Genomic DNA, 17,363 nt, shown 5'->3' with positions numbered 1-17,363 from the left:
GTTACAGGGTGGGTAATGTACATTTAAGCGGCACTACAAATTTCCAACTCTTTCTCAAAAGTTTCTAAAGAACAAGTTTTTTCAAATACGCTTCGGTCAAGGTTGTTTCATTCAATGATTGTTTTAGGCAGAAACGAAAATTTAAATACATCAACTCTTGGCACATACGATACTCTAATACCAAAGCATACCCTCTCACATACTTCTGTGAGGATAGGACCACGTGATCAGGAGTATTAAAGGCTGCAGTGTCGTAAGGCACTACCCACATGCCATTTTAACAGTTTCATTGATTTGTCATTATGTCAATTACAATTAGAAATTCTCGAATCTAAGCCGACTTCATATCATTGTATCTCATGTTCCTATAAAGAACTATTGGTCAGGATTGAATAAATATTGTATGTCACTATCATGAATGCTAGCGCAAACAAACAAGGCATATTTTACCCACAAGTTGCATGCCTTCGAATTCTTGAATTTTGCCAATTACTCAATAATCAATTCAACTTCTCTTAAGACCTGTGATATAGTATCGCCATCTGCCGTGTGGAAAAAGATAGCTGTCTGGAGCAATCTTATGTTTTAAACGCTTTTTAGCCTTGTCCGATAGTGATCTTACCACTTTGTTTTGCTTGGAGGAATGAGTTATCGGTCGTGCGCTCGCTGGGCGCGACCTGGCCGTACTGGAAGGATGGTTATCACGCTTGGCGACTCCTTCAGTGGCCAAAACAGTTCGTAGCATGCAAAGCGCCGCATTATCTGTTAAATTCAGAGTCAGCTCAAAATAAAGCGCAGCCGAGAGCGACGGTCATGCAGTATGTACGACTGCTGACTGTATTCGGTGTGTTAGGTGTGAAGGGCGTTGCAGCAGTACGTCGGGATGAACGTACAGGGGTCGCCGCTCGACACACTTTCCACACATGTGGAAATATGGCCGCGGTCACCCCTGTCCGCCGACCTCCAAAAACGGTTTTCGTTGAAAAGCGTCTTCTGCCTTCTCCACTGACGCTTTGGCCAGTGCCGCTCGTGACAGCTGTGGAGGACCACCGGCACTGGTGTGATACGTGTGATGTGCTTGCATAGACCACCATGGAATTAATAATTACCCATTATAATCTTGATCGCAAAAAAAAAAAGCACCACAGGAGTCACTACCATGCACTTTCCCGCTTTCGCGTATGCCCGGAGAATTTTTCTATCAGGGAATGTCTTGTCCTATCCCCTTCCCATTTCTAAATAACTTGCTCCGAAAACTGTAGTCGCAAACAACAAAATAGTGCTTAAGGACGAACATGCATGCAGTGAGGCTTGTACGAGAACTGGGTCTGTATTTCGAGTTTGCGTCGCCATCGAAAGTGTCGCCATCTCCGCCATCTCGAATCATATCTTATTGATGGAAATATAGGAGCCGAATGTCACCACCACTTCCGGTTCCGGCGTTTCCGCCAAAAAGATGACTCGAGGTCAGTGAGATGGCTACACTTTCGATAACGACGTAAAATCTGAATATGGACTCTGGTAGTCAGCAAGGGCTCTGTGCAGCCTGCCAAATAAGAACCTCATTTAATCACAAACCAAACAGTCAGAAGCCCTGCTTGGCAAAGCCGTTGAGATGATCCTGGGCCACGCTAAGAGGACCTCTATAACCAAGCTGGTCAACCTTGGATTAACCGACAGCTGCCTCGGACATCAGGAGGTGCAGCGCAGCTGTCAAGTTGAACCGCTCCTAATAACGCCGGCAGACATATTTCTACCAAAGAAAATCGGCTGCCAAAATTGTCCCGTGAGCAACAGAGTAGTCTTACATGTCCCGGGCGAAACTAGGGCTTCCAAAGCAATCCTCCCCATTTCACGACACATACACCCGAAACTGCACGGACGTAGAGGAAAAGCGAGAACCAAGAGTCTACTTAAGCGCCGCCGATATGAGTACGCATATGAAAAGACAGTGCCAATGGCTCCTATCAATGGCTTATTGACACTTTCCTCGTTTAATCACTAACCCTTTAATTTGTGGGTTCATTGTTTCGAAGATGCTGGTATTGGTATATGTTTTGGTACTGGTATACTACAACGTTATATGAAGGACCACTCGACAGGTATAAAACCTCGCTTCAACCAAATCGTGCGAACGTACTTGTTAGCTTGCCCTATAGGGTTGCATGTCTGACTCGGCACCTAAGGGTTCCCATTCGATTCCCATCTCAAAGAAAAATTCCCAGCTGACAGCTCCTGCCTACTCGGCGATGACGTCACACAACCCGCCGACCAACCCATGCCTGATCTGACAGCTAGCACCTGCCAGATTGATTTTTCGCTCACAACACCGAAACCGGATTTACTGCAGAGCGGGGCCCTTAACGCTGTGCTACAATAGTTCACACTACGTATACAGGTCTATCAACTTAACCCAGTTGTGCATTCATACCAAGGTCCCACATTAGAGCAGAGATAACCCGAAGGCGGCATTGACCAGGCCTGTCGTGAAGAGCCAGCTTGACTTTGTAGAACAAGTTTGTAAGGTGGTCGTCTCCGTGCGGGCCTTCGACTAGAAGAATTAAGCCCTCAGTGGTCTACACTGTTGTTTTGTTTCCTTCACAAGAAATGGCGCGTACTCATCAAGCAACAATAAAGAGCCTTAATTTCTTATCTGATGCGTTATTTTGTTGAACGGAGGGCTGCAGAAATCCACGCTCTTTCGTTGAACGCAGGTCCCAGAGTATCTGCAGAAAATTACATTCGTTCAAAAGGAGGGTTTACATTATCTTTCTTTTTTTTATTTGTGAGCATACTCGACGCATTGGTGCCGTAACTGCACAAATTTCTGCGCGTTGGCAACACGTCGCCGAGGCTTCTTTCTTCGCCTTGCCGAGCACGAGCGGTTCGTTGGTATCCGGCCAGGTTTAGACAAACTGGACAAAAAGAATAAACTTGCTGAGTATAAGAGGCCCTCTTGGCTGTCCTGGTGGCTGGTATTTACGGCGAGGTGCTTGGGGACGAGTCGTCTATTCTTTTTTTTTTCCTCCGTTCCCGTTGTTGGCATTCAAAACCACAATCGGTTGACGCTCTAAGACGTACACTAAACATAGACTCTTCGTCTGGAATGGTGCACTGCAAAGCATGCCCGCTCTATTTGCTTACGTCGAGAGTTTCGTCACAAGAGAGCGTCTTTCGAGTGGATGGGCTGTTCAGCTACTTAGACGCGGTCGAGAAGCCTTTCTATCTGCCGGCAGATTAGGCCTATACCTTTTTTTTTTAGTTGTCTTGATAACCCTCCTCCTCCGCTTCGATGACACTCTCTGCAACTCGGATTCCACGACGCCCGAATATACGGACTAAAATGGCTATATACGTGCTCTTTGCAGGGGTTCTTTTCTCACATGAGGCTCTCGGCAGGTGTTGAGACCATATCTGCGAGGAACCGAGGGACATATTTCTTTGACCGATCCGTTCTGCTGGGCGTAGGAAAGGCCATCGAGTAAGTGGAGCAGTTTGGGTAAGTGGAGCAATATATATGGAAAAAAAGCTGGCGGGACACTTAAGCTCCGTTTTTAAGGGTTTAATGGGTGCTTTTAAGTTCATACTGAAGACCAGCGCAAAAGAGGCAAAGGACGGATGAAAGAGAAGACTACATGGGCACTGTGTCGTGTTCCAATTCCTTGGCCCTCCGTCTCTTTTGCGCTGGTCCTCAATATGAACTACTTCCAGCTTGCCCAATACAACGTGATGGATTCAGTTCGCACCATCCCGTCTCCGCAGTTGAGCACGAGTGCGTGCGAACTCGGCCACGCCATACGGTATCGTGACGTCACAATACCTGGTGACCATGTCAACCGGCAACGTGCGAGGGTAAAATCGGGCAATTGGGAAATAGTTCTTAGGAAAGCACGCAGTAACTGCTTCACTTTCTCCTAGGACACCATGACCGCGCCGCAAGGGAAGTGGAGGAAGGTGAGAGTGAAAGCGGAAAGAGAGAAAGAGGTGCCATAGTAGGGGACTATGGAGTAATTGCGACCACCTGAGGATCTTAACGCGCAATGACAAGCACCTTTTGTGTTTCTCACCCATCGAAGGAATTAAGCCCGCCATGGTTGGTTTTGGTCATGAGTATCCACCGTCAGTGTTATCGTCTTCGGTGGCGGCGCCATAGCCGTTGGCGTAAGGAAAAACTTGTATTGGTGCAGAGTCATGATATCCCAGCAACTCGATATCGCGCAGGTATTTCAGACACCCCACAACGCTCACGGTAAATGCGACTTCACGCGTGGAATAACAGCGCATAAGCATAACTCGTTACGCAAATTCAAAGTTACCGCATGTCTGAAATGATTTAACTCTTTAAATTGAACCCATGAACGTTCGGTTGAGAATCGCACAGAGGCTGCCTACTAGGCCACGCAAGGCCGACTTATATCGCTTGTCAACAGGGGGAATTTTTGTGCATGTTGTGTGGTCCTTCACCTACAGTGGAGTCTTACGACTGTACGGTAATGCGCACGAAAGAGAGGACCAAAGGCCGCTCTCACGTCACATCCTTTAGGTGGAACATAATTATCCCGCGAATTTCTCCTCCGCCACTGGTTGAGGCGTAAGGGGCGATAACAATAGATTAGAGTCGAATGAAAAGTGTTGTTTCATTACATGACTTTTGGTGGTGCACGCGCATCCTAAATGGTATACCGCACGTGCGCTCGCTTCTTCAGAAGGCTGGGGTGCCACGTATGTTTCTATGCAAAATATTTTTCACTTGCGACTGACGAAAATTCAATTTGTAGGGGTAAGGGGCTTCCGCTCTTTATAATACATCTGTACGTAGTGATGGTGAAAACTGGGTATTTTTCCGCTATTTGAATTACTGACGGCAACACAGATGCAACGGTTCACATAAATGTACTGGTATGAATGCTCTCCCTTAGTTATTACTTAAGCGCCGCTCTGCGGAGCCATTTCAGACATTAATACACTGTGACCTTTTCCCGATTTTAAGCGACAACCTACCTTTACAAGTCTGTTCTTTTACCGCTGAGGGAGTGGCAAAAACTCAATGATTTATATTATGATACATGTATGAAGACCTTTCTCTGCGTGAGCGTATATGCCGTAACAAAAAAGCACCTCTTTTCCTGCTGAGTGAAAGCAACATAGCCATAAGTGAAACGCGGACTGCAAAATGCACGCTCTGGAGGCTGTTCCATCTGGTGCCGCAGGGTCCGGAGGCCTTGGTATATTGACTTGTGGGAACGTTGCGGGAGCAGACCAAATAGATGTTCGTACCCAGAAAGTTCGAACGTTTTCTGAGAAAGAACCTTAGAATCAAAACGTTTGTGCCAATCAGAAGTTTCGACTTTTAATACCATATGTTAACAAAGTTATGTGTTACAGTGTTTTGCATTGTCATCGCATTTATTTAGAAAGCAGCCTACTGGTTTCCTATGGCATTATTAATTACTCTTTGCGGGAGCAGCATGCAGGAGGTTCAGAAGCAAACCTCTGCTGCTCTTCTGAAGGTTAGACCGTTTTTATATTTATGTTCGTGAAAAAGATCCTTGACCTGTCCAATCTTAACGTCGGCGTACTGCTTGCTTGCCTGCCGTTTGCGGTGACACTAGCAATTTGCTTCAAAGGCAATGAGTAGTGTGGAAGCTTTTATTGCGCTAGCTTTTCTCGTGACGTCTAAACGTATACTCACACATGTCTTGCAGGCCACCCGGCTTCTACACTTCTGGTAGACTCGCCGAAAGCGCCGAGATACAACCATGAATTTTCTGCCTCTACTAATGGCGATGTCTGGTGAGTTGCTAGCGTGCTTTGAAGTAATAAAAAAGCTTTGTTATTTTGCGTACACGACGTCTAGCTGAGAGCATAGAATTTAAACACCCAGCTGGTTGAAGTACTGAGTGAACAAAAACGTTGCTTCTGGTTTCTACGGGTAAACCTATGTGTGTACGCGATAGCTTAATTCACATGATTACACGTGGTCAAGGTATTTATTGTGCTGAAAGGTTTTCATTGGTATGGCTATGAATAGGCTGAGGTGATACGTGTAGGCAAAGGCACAGCGCACGTCTTTCTGGTAAGATTAGGGTATCTAATCTCGTAGTTCGCGCTAGCAGAGAAGAGCATGCAACCAAATTCAAGTACAGGTCTCACATAGGCTCTGTATCACGTACTACATTCTAGTGCTATAACTTCATTCTCCTATAATACTGTGGGATGCTTTACTATCTGAGACTGAAGCTTATTTTTATCGGCAGATAGTTTCGGATGGCAAAGAAAATAAATTCTAACGATATACGTTAAAATAAATGCTGGAATTCTGGAAATGTGGAGGTATGCTTCGTGTAGGATTTTCTGAAATTTGGGGGGAGTTCACGTTATTTTTTAGAAACAAGAGACCCTCTTTAGGCACCCGTAAATATCCAGTTCTTTTTTCTATAGCAAGAGGTAATTAGCGTCTGAATGGTTAAAGCATTCCGGAAATTATGCATTAGGTATTTGACGAAAACATAAACCAAAACTTAGCTGTCCACAAATGTATGTTTGCCTAAACCTAAAATACTCGATTACATCCATGTTGAGCCAATAAAAATTCGGCGGATTTGAGAGCTACCGAAGATTAAAGAGATTTAGCTTTCCGTGATCTGCGATCCGCCACCATGACTCTCTACCGCGCGTGGGCGGGGCGTTCAAGCTGATTGGTCCCGACGCGGTAGGTCTGTGTGCCGACATTCAGTATGTAGCGCCATCTATCGGCGTCAAGGGGGATCTGGGCATGCGCAGTAGAACGCGCGGTGGCGGATCACGGTAGCGGATCGCGGATCACGGTAAGCTAAAACTCTCCATTAGCGGCTCGGCGGAACTTACATCAGCGGCATCTCTAACGTTCGAAGAATACCGATGGGTCGATCTTCCTTTTTCAGGGGCGTACACGCCAGAGGAGCAAGAAGGTGTCACCGGTCGAAGTCGGCAGCTGCATATGAGCGTCGAGTCGAACCTGGTGGACGACAGGTACATGTACTCCGAGCTGACCAAGGACGATCTCGGAGATATCGCCCTCTCAGTGAAGCAACACAACGAAAGGCTCCCGTTCTACTACGGATACCATGCACCGCAGGCTATGTCATTTCCGGAGCTGCCCGGTTTCTTTGATGTGTCCGGCAATCTATCCCACTTCGTGCCGCAGAGTCCGGAAAAGGTACGTGAGGGCTTGTGGCCAGAATCTATACTTAGTTTCACCGGCTTCTCGAAGCGCTACGAAAGGTAAGGGCGATTTGGGCCTGTCAGCATGGCGCGCATGCACGATTGTGCTGTACAGACAATTTTGTAGTACGGCCCATCCTGTCAGGCCACAAAATCTCTTACCTTTCGTAGTGCTTCAAGAAGCTTGTGAAACGGAATATGTTACTTATAGAAATGGCGGAATTGGCTGGGTATTCAGAGTTTACCATATGCCTTCCTGCTACATCGACCACTCTTCCATTTCGTAGAATGACCTCAATACATACTGATATAATATGTCTTCTGTAAATGTGTTTGTATTCGAGGTCAGCAGATGAAGTAATGTGCTTTTCGTGCGGTCGGGTGTTATGCTTATATTTTTACGTATCTGAACTCTTTTTTCTTTTTCTGCATGACACTTCTTTTTGGGCACTTGCCAGCATTAATTTCCAAACAGAGAGTAACTTTCAGATTTGGTTCATTCTGAGACTGGTTCTCTTTGTCTCTCTTGGTGGTCGCGATGACCACCAGAAAGGCCCCAATGATTCGGCGCGGAAGGCAAGGCAGGAAGAGAGTTGAAGACGAAAGAGGCATTTACAAATTACACGCAGGAGCAAACTGAGGTTACGAGTGCGGAGTCGCATAGACCATCCACAGCCGTAGCAAGGGGGCAATGGCATCTCACGCAGAAAATAAGAAATACACCTCAAACAGAAAACATTATCTCACACAGAGATCCGCTTAACTCGCACAGAGGAAAGCTTACACGCTGAACACAGAGCTGTCACTTGTGGTCGATTGGACCTTTGTCATGAGTGTCAGGGGATTTAACGGTCGGTTGGGTGTGTTGAAGGGACAATTTAAAATTAGTCCTGCTTAAAACTGATGCCAGGAGGGACAAGAGGAAACGGATAGTTCGATGCCCTCAAAGTAAGCGCTTGCTAGTTCGCGACTGTCCGAACTTCGCAAACAGTTCCAATGCGAACAATTCCATTGTTTCAGTGCAACTTACAAATCGACGCTGAGATCTGAAGCCTACTCTCGCCAATCATCTCGCTTAGGTGAAGCCCAAATTCCTACTCTACTCGAACAAGGCCAAGACCCCTGACAGGCTGCTTTACACAACAAACTTAGGCAAGGCTGGCTTCGAGAAGCTGGGAACACTGCTGGAACCAAAGCAGAAGTTGTACCTCATCGTGCATGGCTTCCTGAGCAGCGCCCAGACATCATGGATGCAAGACATGAAGGACGAGATACTCGACCGGGTAAGTTAATTAGTCTTGTGGTGTGAGATCTATTCAGATCAGTGCAACTGCATTAGGGTTCTCGTTGCAACGAAACACCGTGGAAGACAAAATTCTCTTATTGGTCAAAAGAGTGGTGACGTCATAAATGTCAAGTGACCACGAAGAGCCAATCGCAGATCATCACCCACAGGCGTCAAGTTCAAAAGTAACCCCATGGGCCATCCATTTGTGGTCCTACCTCAACCACTGATGGTTGTCGGCTAAAGTGCTGACGAACGCAGCGGCGTAAGAGGCTCAAACATAAATGAAATGGTGCTAAAAATTCGAATGCTGTCATGTTCCCTCTTAAGAACCTTGAGTGTCCTCGTTCAAAACTTATAGTTTAGCGCTACCGCTTACCGCTACCGCCTACCGCTACCGCGCGAGCGTCAGTACGCATGCGCAGATCACCCTGATGGCGACAGATGGCGCCACGTTCCTGTCAAATTTCGGCGGACGCCGCACGCGGTGACCAATAAGCGCGTGCTCTGCTTACGGTGCGCGGTTGCGGTAGACGGCCGCTGTAAGCGGCAGCGCTAAACTAATGTCTATATTGTTTCGCTTGCGACATGAGCATATCTGCACGTGCAAATTACCGTTACCGTGAATATATATATATATATATATATATATATATATATATGTGTGTGTGTGTGTGTGTGTGTGTGTGTGTGTGTGTGTGTGTGTGTGTGTGTGTGTGTGTGTGTGTGTGTGTGTGTGTGTGTGTGTGTGTGTGTGTGTGTGTGTGCATTCCTTTCGGCTCTGTAGCGACACTATATCACCGCATTCAAGATAACATCGCGGTTATCAGTAACAGAGCACGCGTAGGAGACGCCGCTGTACAGCAGCCTACAAAGCAGGAGCATCTTAGCGGCGCGGTGTACACGAAAAACGCCCGCACCCGGAATCACCACAGTGCGCGCTCCTAATTAAGGACGCTGAAAAAGAAAACCTTTCGCATTGCTGATCCTGTTGTATAGTATTGCTATTCATATGTTTCGTAAGCTGACCGGAATATAGGGACGATGTCTTCTTGCCGGCATGCGATTCCCTGAATAAGTCACGTGGTCGCAAGGACATTTGGGTTCTTGTGGCGGGCACCTTTTGCCCGGACACACTGATGCTCTGAAGGTTTTCCTCAGAATAACTCCTCGCACTCTGTATGGTATCTGTGCTTGATCTCGCCGTCGAAAACACTTGCGTGCCATACCATTTCATACAATATTTCATTACACGCAGTAAAACCTATAACATAGCATACCACACCGTACCGTACCGCACCATACCATACCCCCCCCCCCCCCCCATACCATACCATACCATACTACGCCCCATACCATGCCATGCCGTACTGTAACGTCCTAACACTTGCACTATAGAACATTTTGTGCATTGGCACGTTATTGCACGTTCAGGGGCTTTGTGCTCATCATGGCCATCTTTTACATAGTGCTTTTTGTCCCCAGCGCAACTCCTGTGCTTTGTACTTTTTCTGCGGGCTGCATGGAAGCATGGGCCATAGTTTTTTCTACATAAAATTTGTATTGTCCTCTTTGCGTCAAACACTTTTGTCCATTCTAAGCCCTACGCACTACCCATATTCATCTCACTGTGACTGTAACTTTCGCGCGTTGATGTTCGTTGCGGCTTGTGCCAAAGATTAGGCGCCCTAGCGCAGACCAAACGAGCCCTCGTTGACGCCGCAGGAGAGCTCCGCTTCCGTGGTGCTCGTGGACTGGAGCAAGGGGTGTAGCTCGATCCTGGGCTACAGCACGGCTGCGGCGAACACACGCATCGTGGCGAGGTCGCTGGCCTTCCTTGTGAAGACGCTGACGGATGCCGGCGTGATCGGCCCCGAACACGTCCACTACATCGGCCACAGCCTGGGGGCTCAGACGGGCGGCTTCTTCGGTCAGGACGTCAAGACTCTCACAGGAAAGCTGGTGGCCAGGATCACCGGTGAGATAGCGTTGCGATCGAGGGTAGTATTTAGTGTTCTTAACAATCTGTCCTGGGTACCGTTCAGACTTGAACTCACTCTTCGTTAGTGGTCTTTGCATGATTAGTAAGCGACAATATCCACGGAAGCCTAATCCCAAAGAACGCTGAACGTTGAACACCAATTGGCACACTACGTTTACGGATGAATTAACGCTTTTGAACTTTTCTTAAATGTGAGATATACGGAGTTCGCAAGGAGCGAGGAAGACAAAGAAAACTTTGTCGAATGTCAGGTACGGACTGTACGGTAGCTAGGTGAACCGCGGCTGGAATTTAGCGAAGGGTGGTTGTTCAACATGTAGATGATGCGGATCACGAAGAGCAGTTATAGTATTCTGTGAGGCTCAGAAGGAGAAGCAGCCCAGCACTCACTATAGCAACTCGGAACTTGCTTGATTTGTGTGACGGGAGTGGATCAAAAGGGCGAGCCGCTATCGGGTTATTCAAGTTATCGCAATTGCTAGAAACATGCTGAATCCCATGCTCATATATTTATGGTTCATACCGGTATTTCCTTTTTTTTTTCGAGTTAAAAATGATGTTTCCGTGACAAACGCTCTTACGTCGATTTGATTGCCAGATATATAATAGGCCTGTGCGAGTAATGCACATTTAGTTCAAAGCGAATTCGGGGCGAATAGTTAATTTGCTAGAATAGGTTTGAAGGGAAACGAATAACTTCGAATCGAAGTGAATTGCAAAGTGAAGTGAATTGAAGTTAAATGTGTAAGTAAAAAAAAAAGGCAATTGATAAGCATACTCAATTAGCTAGCCCTGATTCTTTTCCCGCTTAATGCACGTTTTCGGTCACAATGAAAACCTTTACTCTATGGTATGGGCTTTCCAAGAAAACGAACCCGTACTTCGTAAATAAAACGCAACGTGGGCGGATTGGGAGGATGTCCTGTCCAGTTCCGACCTCGTGGCACAAAGGTCCTTGGTTGCGAGAGCTCGGGCAGCGGCTTCAGCCAACGAAGTCCCGTACTGAATACGCGAGCAACCAGGACCCTAAAAACTAAACTGTTTTCCTTAATAAAAGTTTTGTGCTACCACTATTTAGCATATGCTGAAAGATGAGGTTGGCAGTATTCTCTTGTGCACACCGACCTCGTAACGTTGCTTGTAGCGCTACTCGGAACGAAGGCGCGTTCTCGGCGTGGGCAGACACGAGGCGCGGGAAGATGCGCGCACGCCCTTTTGCAGCTTCAGACATTCTTATACGCGAAGGCGGGAGGGGGTGGGGGCGCACCAGATTTATGAAGGGCAGGTTCAAACGGTTATTCTTCCGAGGCGCGCGCTTCAGTCCAAATGCTCGAAAGATAGCAGAGATACATGGTTGAGCCGTGCCCCTGCGCCAAGATCGCGAGCTGAATAAAGTGTGGTTCTTCTCTCATCTAAGACCGTGAATGCCCGCGTTAAAACTCTTCGCGGTGCCTGTTTGCTCGTTATAGTTTAGCGCTACCGCTTACCGCTACCGCCTACCGCTACCTCGCGAGCGTCAGTACGCATGCGCAGATCACCCCGATGGCGACAGATGGCGCCACGTTCCTGTCAAATTTCGGCGGACGCCGCACGCGGGGACCAATCAGCGCATACTGTGTTGACGGTGCGCGGTAGCGGTAGACGGCCGCGGTAAGCGGCAGCGCTGAAATAAAGGTATGCCCGAAATAAGTGACGTTAAACCGTCGAAGAATGAAAAATAAAGCTTTCGCTTGCTTCAAAGTGGGTATCCAGCGAGACTGCAACCATGATAATCAAAGCTGACTGGCAGCGGCCGCCTGTGTCGTGGGGGTAGTTCTGTATTCTTGCGTTTTACGAAGTAGCGCGTACAGCTCATGCGGGCGAAGAAGCATCGCCGTTGCCGTCGTCTAGCTTTTCACCCTCTGCGTCTTTCGAGCCTTCTGCAGGGCGCAGCGCAGTTTCCGCCGCGGCAAGTTCGCTTTCGCAATTAGTGGGCTTTGTCCTATAACGTGCGTTGTTAATTCAGCGAAGTGCCGAATCGTCCAGCCGTCGAAAGCAGAGTTTGCAAAGGCGGCCACCGCGCCCTGTGCCTGACGAGTGCCGACATCGAGAGCGGTGAGATATAAGACCACCGAATGCTACACCCAACAGTTTGTATTCCTAAATTGTCGAACTTCAAAATGGTATACAAACTCAATATTTCCGCATACTGGTATTCTGATCGAAGGCCAAATCGAATACCGAATTATTCACCTCGATATTCGGAACGTACGAATATTAACAAATTTAACAGATAATTCCGTTTTATGAAACTAGAACGGCACTCTTACTCTATTAGAATGCGTGCAGTGTGAGACGGTCGTTGCGCGTTGCCCGGTTTCGAAGGTTTCTCTAACATTTCAGTGACGCTTTGAACAATGAATTGGATTCATAAGGCTTGGTGACATTGGCCTCATTTCTGATTCTCTTAGGAATGTATCAGACTACTGCTAATCAGATCAGAGCTTTCACTGTAACTCTCTACTTTCAACAAGAAATCAGTCCTGTCCAGGTAGTACCGTTCATGGAGCGATGAGAGTGTCAGAATACAATATAGAAGGCTTGAACAGCTCAAATAACACAGCGATACTTCCAGGTGCAATTTTATTACTTGGAGGCAGTGAAGGCGCGCAGATCCTATAGAGAAATGTAGCCCCAAACGATTAGGCAAAGAGAAAACAACTGACACGGGCACACGTGCCTTCTGTACCTGGTTGCTCAAATAAGAGAGAAAACGTCGTTATTTCTGAGATAAGATAACTGTATATGTGTATGTCTAAGGAGCTGGGCGTGATGCCACATATGTTTACACTATTCTTATCAGTTTCGTTTGCTTTCCCGACTTCCTGTGTATTTGCTAAAGGCTTGTCTAGTTGGCAAGGTTAAGTGGCTCACGCTGCAATGTCAAAGGACGCTAGAGACAGTAACGTGAATGCTAAAGCCGCGAGCTTTTAATTGTTGCTTTCGCAACTTTTTTTTTTTTTTTTCCTTTTTGAGCATACAGTTGCGGAGCGTCTTGTTCAGCTTCATTTAGATATCACAGAAAGGTAGTCGTAAATAACGCGCTGACACTGCTTTTGTTCGTACTTATGCACTTCCAAATCTGATGCATTACATGTGAGTTTAAGGGTTCAGATCTCGCTCGCAGTGTCAGATATAATATCAGTTGACCTTCTTAAACGCCCCAAATCGCGTAGCTGAGCGAATTGGTACTACGACTTCCAGAAGCAAGCGAGACTTTGCTCACATTCGACAGACTATAGAGGCAAACTTCAATTCTGACTTTTTCCTACGAATACTTGATATTGTGGCGAGTAAAAAAAAAAAACCGAAAATTAGCAGTCTGTCAGCAAAAAAAAAAAAAAAAAATGCAAACATGATAAAACACTAAGAATAGTTTTGTTTTTAACTCGCCGCATTTCCTGAACATTCCCCAACAAAGTGGAAGTGGAAAACAAGATACGGATGTGTCTTAAGACTACTTAGGTGCTGTGAAGGCGAAAGCATGAATGTCTCAACGTGAGTCTATATGTCGTCGGTTCAAAGCACTTTCTCGGCTAGCCTCCAACTCGGCTAGCAGCTATATGCTATGTACAACGAAAAACCGCATGACATCACAGGTAACAGTTTGTGAAGAAAGGTTGCGTCACTGTTCTGACACGAATGTCGGAAAAACTGGTGCTACATGGAGGTCAGTTGGTTATGCCATAGAAACAAGTGGCATGCCATTGCTACCGTTTCGGTGGTGGACGACGGCTGTTGCGACGCGCGTCTTTCTCCCCCTATTCTTTTTCTTTCTTCTCTATTTCCTCTTCTGTCCGCACGAGGCCGCGGAGATGGCTCAGCTACAGAGCCAGTAGCAGGCCCGTGAATTTTCTTTTCCATCTTCTTCCAGTCACAACAACAACAACGCCGGAGGTGGCTGCTCCTGGCTGGGACCATGGCCTCCGAGATCACCTCCCGCGCGCGGGGGTGATCTCGGAGGCCATGCTGGGACTGGTAGGTCACTGCCGCTTGCGGCGGGGGCTAGCCTGCCACCGCATTTTTATCTGTTGTGCCGTCATTGCACCCGCTGCCGTTTCGGTGGTGGACGACGGTTGTAGCGATGCGCGTCTTTCTCTCCCTATTCCTTCCTTCCTTCCTTCCTTCCTTCCTTCCTTCCTTCCTTCCTTCCTTCCTTCCTTCCTTCCTTCCTTCCTTCCTTCCTTCCTTCCTTCCTTCCTTCCTTCCTTCCTTCCTTCCTTCCTTCCTTCCTTCCTTCCTTCCTTCCTTCCTTCCTTCCTTCCTTCCTTCCTTCCTTCCTTCCTTCCTTCCTTCCTTCCTTCCTTCCTTCCTTCCTTCCTTCCTTCCTTCCTTCCTTCCTTCCTTCCTTCCTTCCTTCCTTCCTTCCTTCCTTCCTTCCTTCCTTCCTTCCTTCCTTCCTTCCTTCCTTCCTTCCTTCCTTCCTTCCTTCCTTCCTTCCTTCCTTCCTTCCTTCCTTCCTTCCTTCCTTCCTTCCTTCCTTCCTTCCTTCCTTCCTTCCTTCCTTCCTTCCTTCCTTCCTTCCTTCCTTCCTTCCTTCCTTCCTTCCTTCCTTCCTTCCTTCCTTCCTTCCTTCCTTCCTTCCTTCCTTCCTTCCTTCCTTCCTTCCTTCCTTCCTTCCTTCCTTCCTTCCTTCCTTCCTTCCTTCCTTCCTTCCTTCCTTCCTTCCTTCCTTCCTTCCTTCCTTCCTTCCTTCCTTCCTTCCTTCCTTCCTTCCTTCCTTCCTTCCTTCCTTCCTTCCTTCCTTCCTTCCTTCCTTCCTTCCTTCCTTCCTTCCTTCCTTCCTTCCTTCCTTCCTTCCTTCCTTCCTTCCTTCCTTCCTTCCTTCCTTCCTTCCTTCCTTCCTTCCTTCCTTCTTTCTGTCCGCACGAGGCAGAGTAGGTGGCTCAGCTACGGAGCCAGTAGCAGGCCCTTGCATTTTCTTTTCCTTCTTCCTTCAGTCGCAACAACAACAACAACGCCGTAGGCTAGAATTTGGGGAGGAGGGGCGTATTGTGCTTGTCGTACACGGTGGAAGAATATGCCGTCTATAGCACTCGCCGTTTTGCAAGCCTGGCAACGGCTGTTGCGACGCCATTTTTGGGACCATATCGACCTCGACGGATGGTTCCCGACGGCATTTTATTTAGTGTAAGGCTTTTGCCTTGAAATTGCTTTGTTCGAGTTTTCAGCATCCAGGGCCAGCATTGATGGCAAATAGGTCAAAACTACTTGGACTACAGGACAGAAAGGTTGAACTACCTGTACAGATAGTGAAGGGATCATGTTGACGACCGGGACCATTACGCTGCAAATTCCATGCTGAATTACATGGAAAACGACAGAAATTTCGCAAAGTATTATGTAGGATTATGCGACAGTCACAAGAACTAAACAACAGACAACTTTAGCGGTTCATAATTACTTTTCTGAGGCTAGGGCTGGTTACTTTAGAAACGATGGGGAAAACGGTCTACAATCCGATCGTTGGTGAAAGACGTCGCAGTCTACATGCACGACCGGTCACCTATCGATACGCAGGTCTGGATCCGGCGGGCCCCCTCTTCGAGTCCCGCGGCGTTCACCTGAGAGAGCACGATGCCGAGTTTGTGGATGTGCTGCATACTAGTGTGGGCAGTGGCTGGACGGATGTTGTCCAGGGACGGCTGGGAATGGCCTCCAGTTGCGGCCACGTGGACTTCTACCCCAATGGCGGCCAACAACAGCCTGGATGCTGGCGCTTCAGCTGTACGTGCAGTCTGCGGTTACGTATTCTACATTGCGTAGAGATTCACTATAACGAATCAGTCGGACATAACGAAATAGCAAGCGTACTGAAGGAAAGCCAACTTTCCTTTTGACTGTTTTCGCGTTCTTCTAAGTAAATTGCTTCATCTGTAGCAGCGTACGCACTCTTCTAAAACGCTCACACCCGTTTCCTTCCGCAGCCTGTTCGCACTCGAAAGCAACAGAGTTCTACGCCGACTCGGTACGCACCTGCGAGTTTCCGACACGGATGTGCGACAGCTACGAGTCTTTCCGGGCCGGAAAGTGCGCGCCCAGCTGTGAGGGAGGCCTCAGGTGCGGACGCATGGGCCACCCGGCCAGCATGCCTCTGACTGGTGACCAGTTCACCGAGACGAGCAAGCAGCAGTGCGAGCCGAAGGTCATCAGGAGAAGCATGGTCCAGCCGCAGGTTGTGATTGCCCGAGTGATTAACCCGGACGAGATGCTGCTCAAAACGCTGCCTCGGTCGGTGCAGATCCTGCTACAAGACGCCACACCCGAGGAACGCAGGCAGCTCCTTGAAGCTCTCAGGGAGGAACAGCGTCAACGTGCTCAACGAGGGCGGAACTGAATCCATTCGTAGGGGGATCACACGAAATGTCATACTTGCGTAGTTGATGTCAGATAAAATATCGGTATAAAAAGAAAGCTACCAAACTTCCTGCCTTCTTCTAGCACGTGGAGGTGACATGGGGAGCTGTCACAGCTTGCCATAGTTTCCGCTTCTTCAGAAAAGTGGCCGCTGTCAGGCTTACCTGTATAGTGTAGCCACGTATGGTGCAGTTGTGTACATAAGCAAACTGAACACATTGTTCTGATGCACGTGTCACTGCATTTGTTCCAGCATAAAATTACTTTGGTTTTGTTTATAGAGTTTTAACTTCTGAAAGCGACTCCGACGATTGGAGACGCCTTAGTAGAGGGCTCTGGAAATTTTGACCAGCTGGGATTCTTTAACGTGCACTGACATCGCACAGCACACAGGCACCTTGCTCTTCGCCCCATTGAAAAGCGGCCACCGTGGCCGGGATCTTGTACCGCATCTTGTCTAAAATTGGCAACACTGTG

General features: G+C 47.7%; 1 protein-coding gene across 1 annotated transcript; it reads left to right on the top strand.

Moving 5' to 3' along the window:
- The first annotated feature begins 3,360 nt into the window (after window positions 1–3,360).
- Window positions 3,361–17,055, top strand: LOC146181911 (pancreatic lipase-related protein 2-like). Its single transcript, XM_084575573.1, has 7 exons — window positions 3,361–3,499; window positions 5,706–5,793; window positions 6,924–7,198; window positions 8,283–8,486; window positions 10,214–10,466; window positions 16,050–16,256; window positions 16,457–17,055. Exons 2-7 carry the CDS (start codon window positions 5,760–5,762, stop codon window positions 16,864–16,866), a joined length of 1,383 nt encoding a protein of 460 aa, XP_084431699.1. The 5' UTR covers window positions 3,361–3,499; window positions 5,706–5,759; the 3' UTR covers window positions 16,867–17,055.
- Window positions 17,056–17,363: the final 308 nt, after the last annotated feature.

This window comes from Amblyomma maculatum, chromosome 8 (genome assembly GCF_055883805.1).
Source record: "Amblyomma maculatum isolate TAMU_Amacu chromosome 8, ASM5588380v1, whole genome shotgun sequence".
Classification (NCBI taxonomy): domain Eukaryota; kingdom Metazoa; phylum Arthropoda; class Arachnida; order Ixodida; family Ixodidae; genus Amblyomma; species Amblyomma maculatum.
This window is presented reverse-complemented; position numbering and strand designations above follow the sequence as displayed.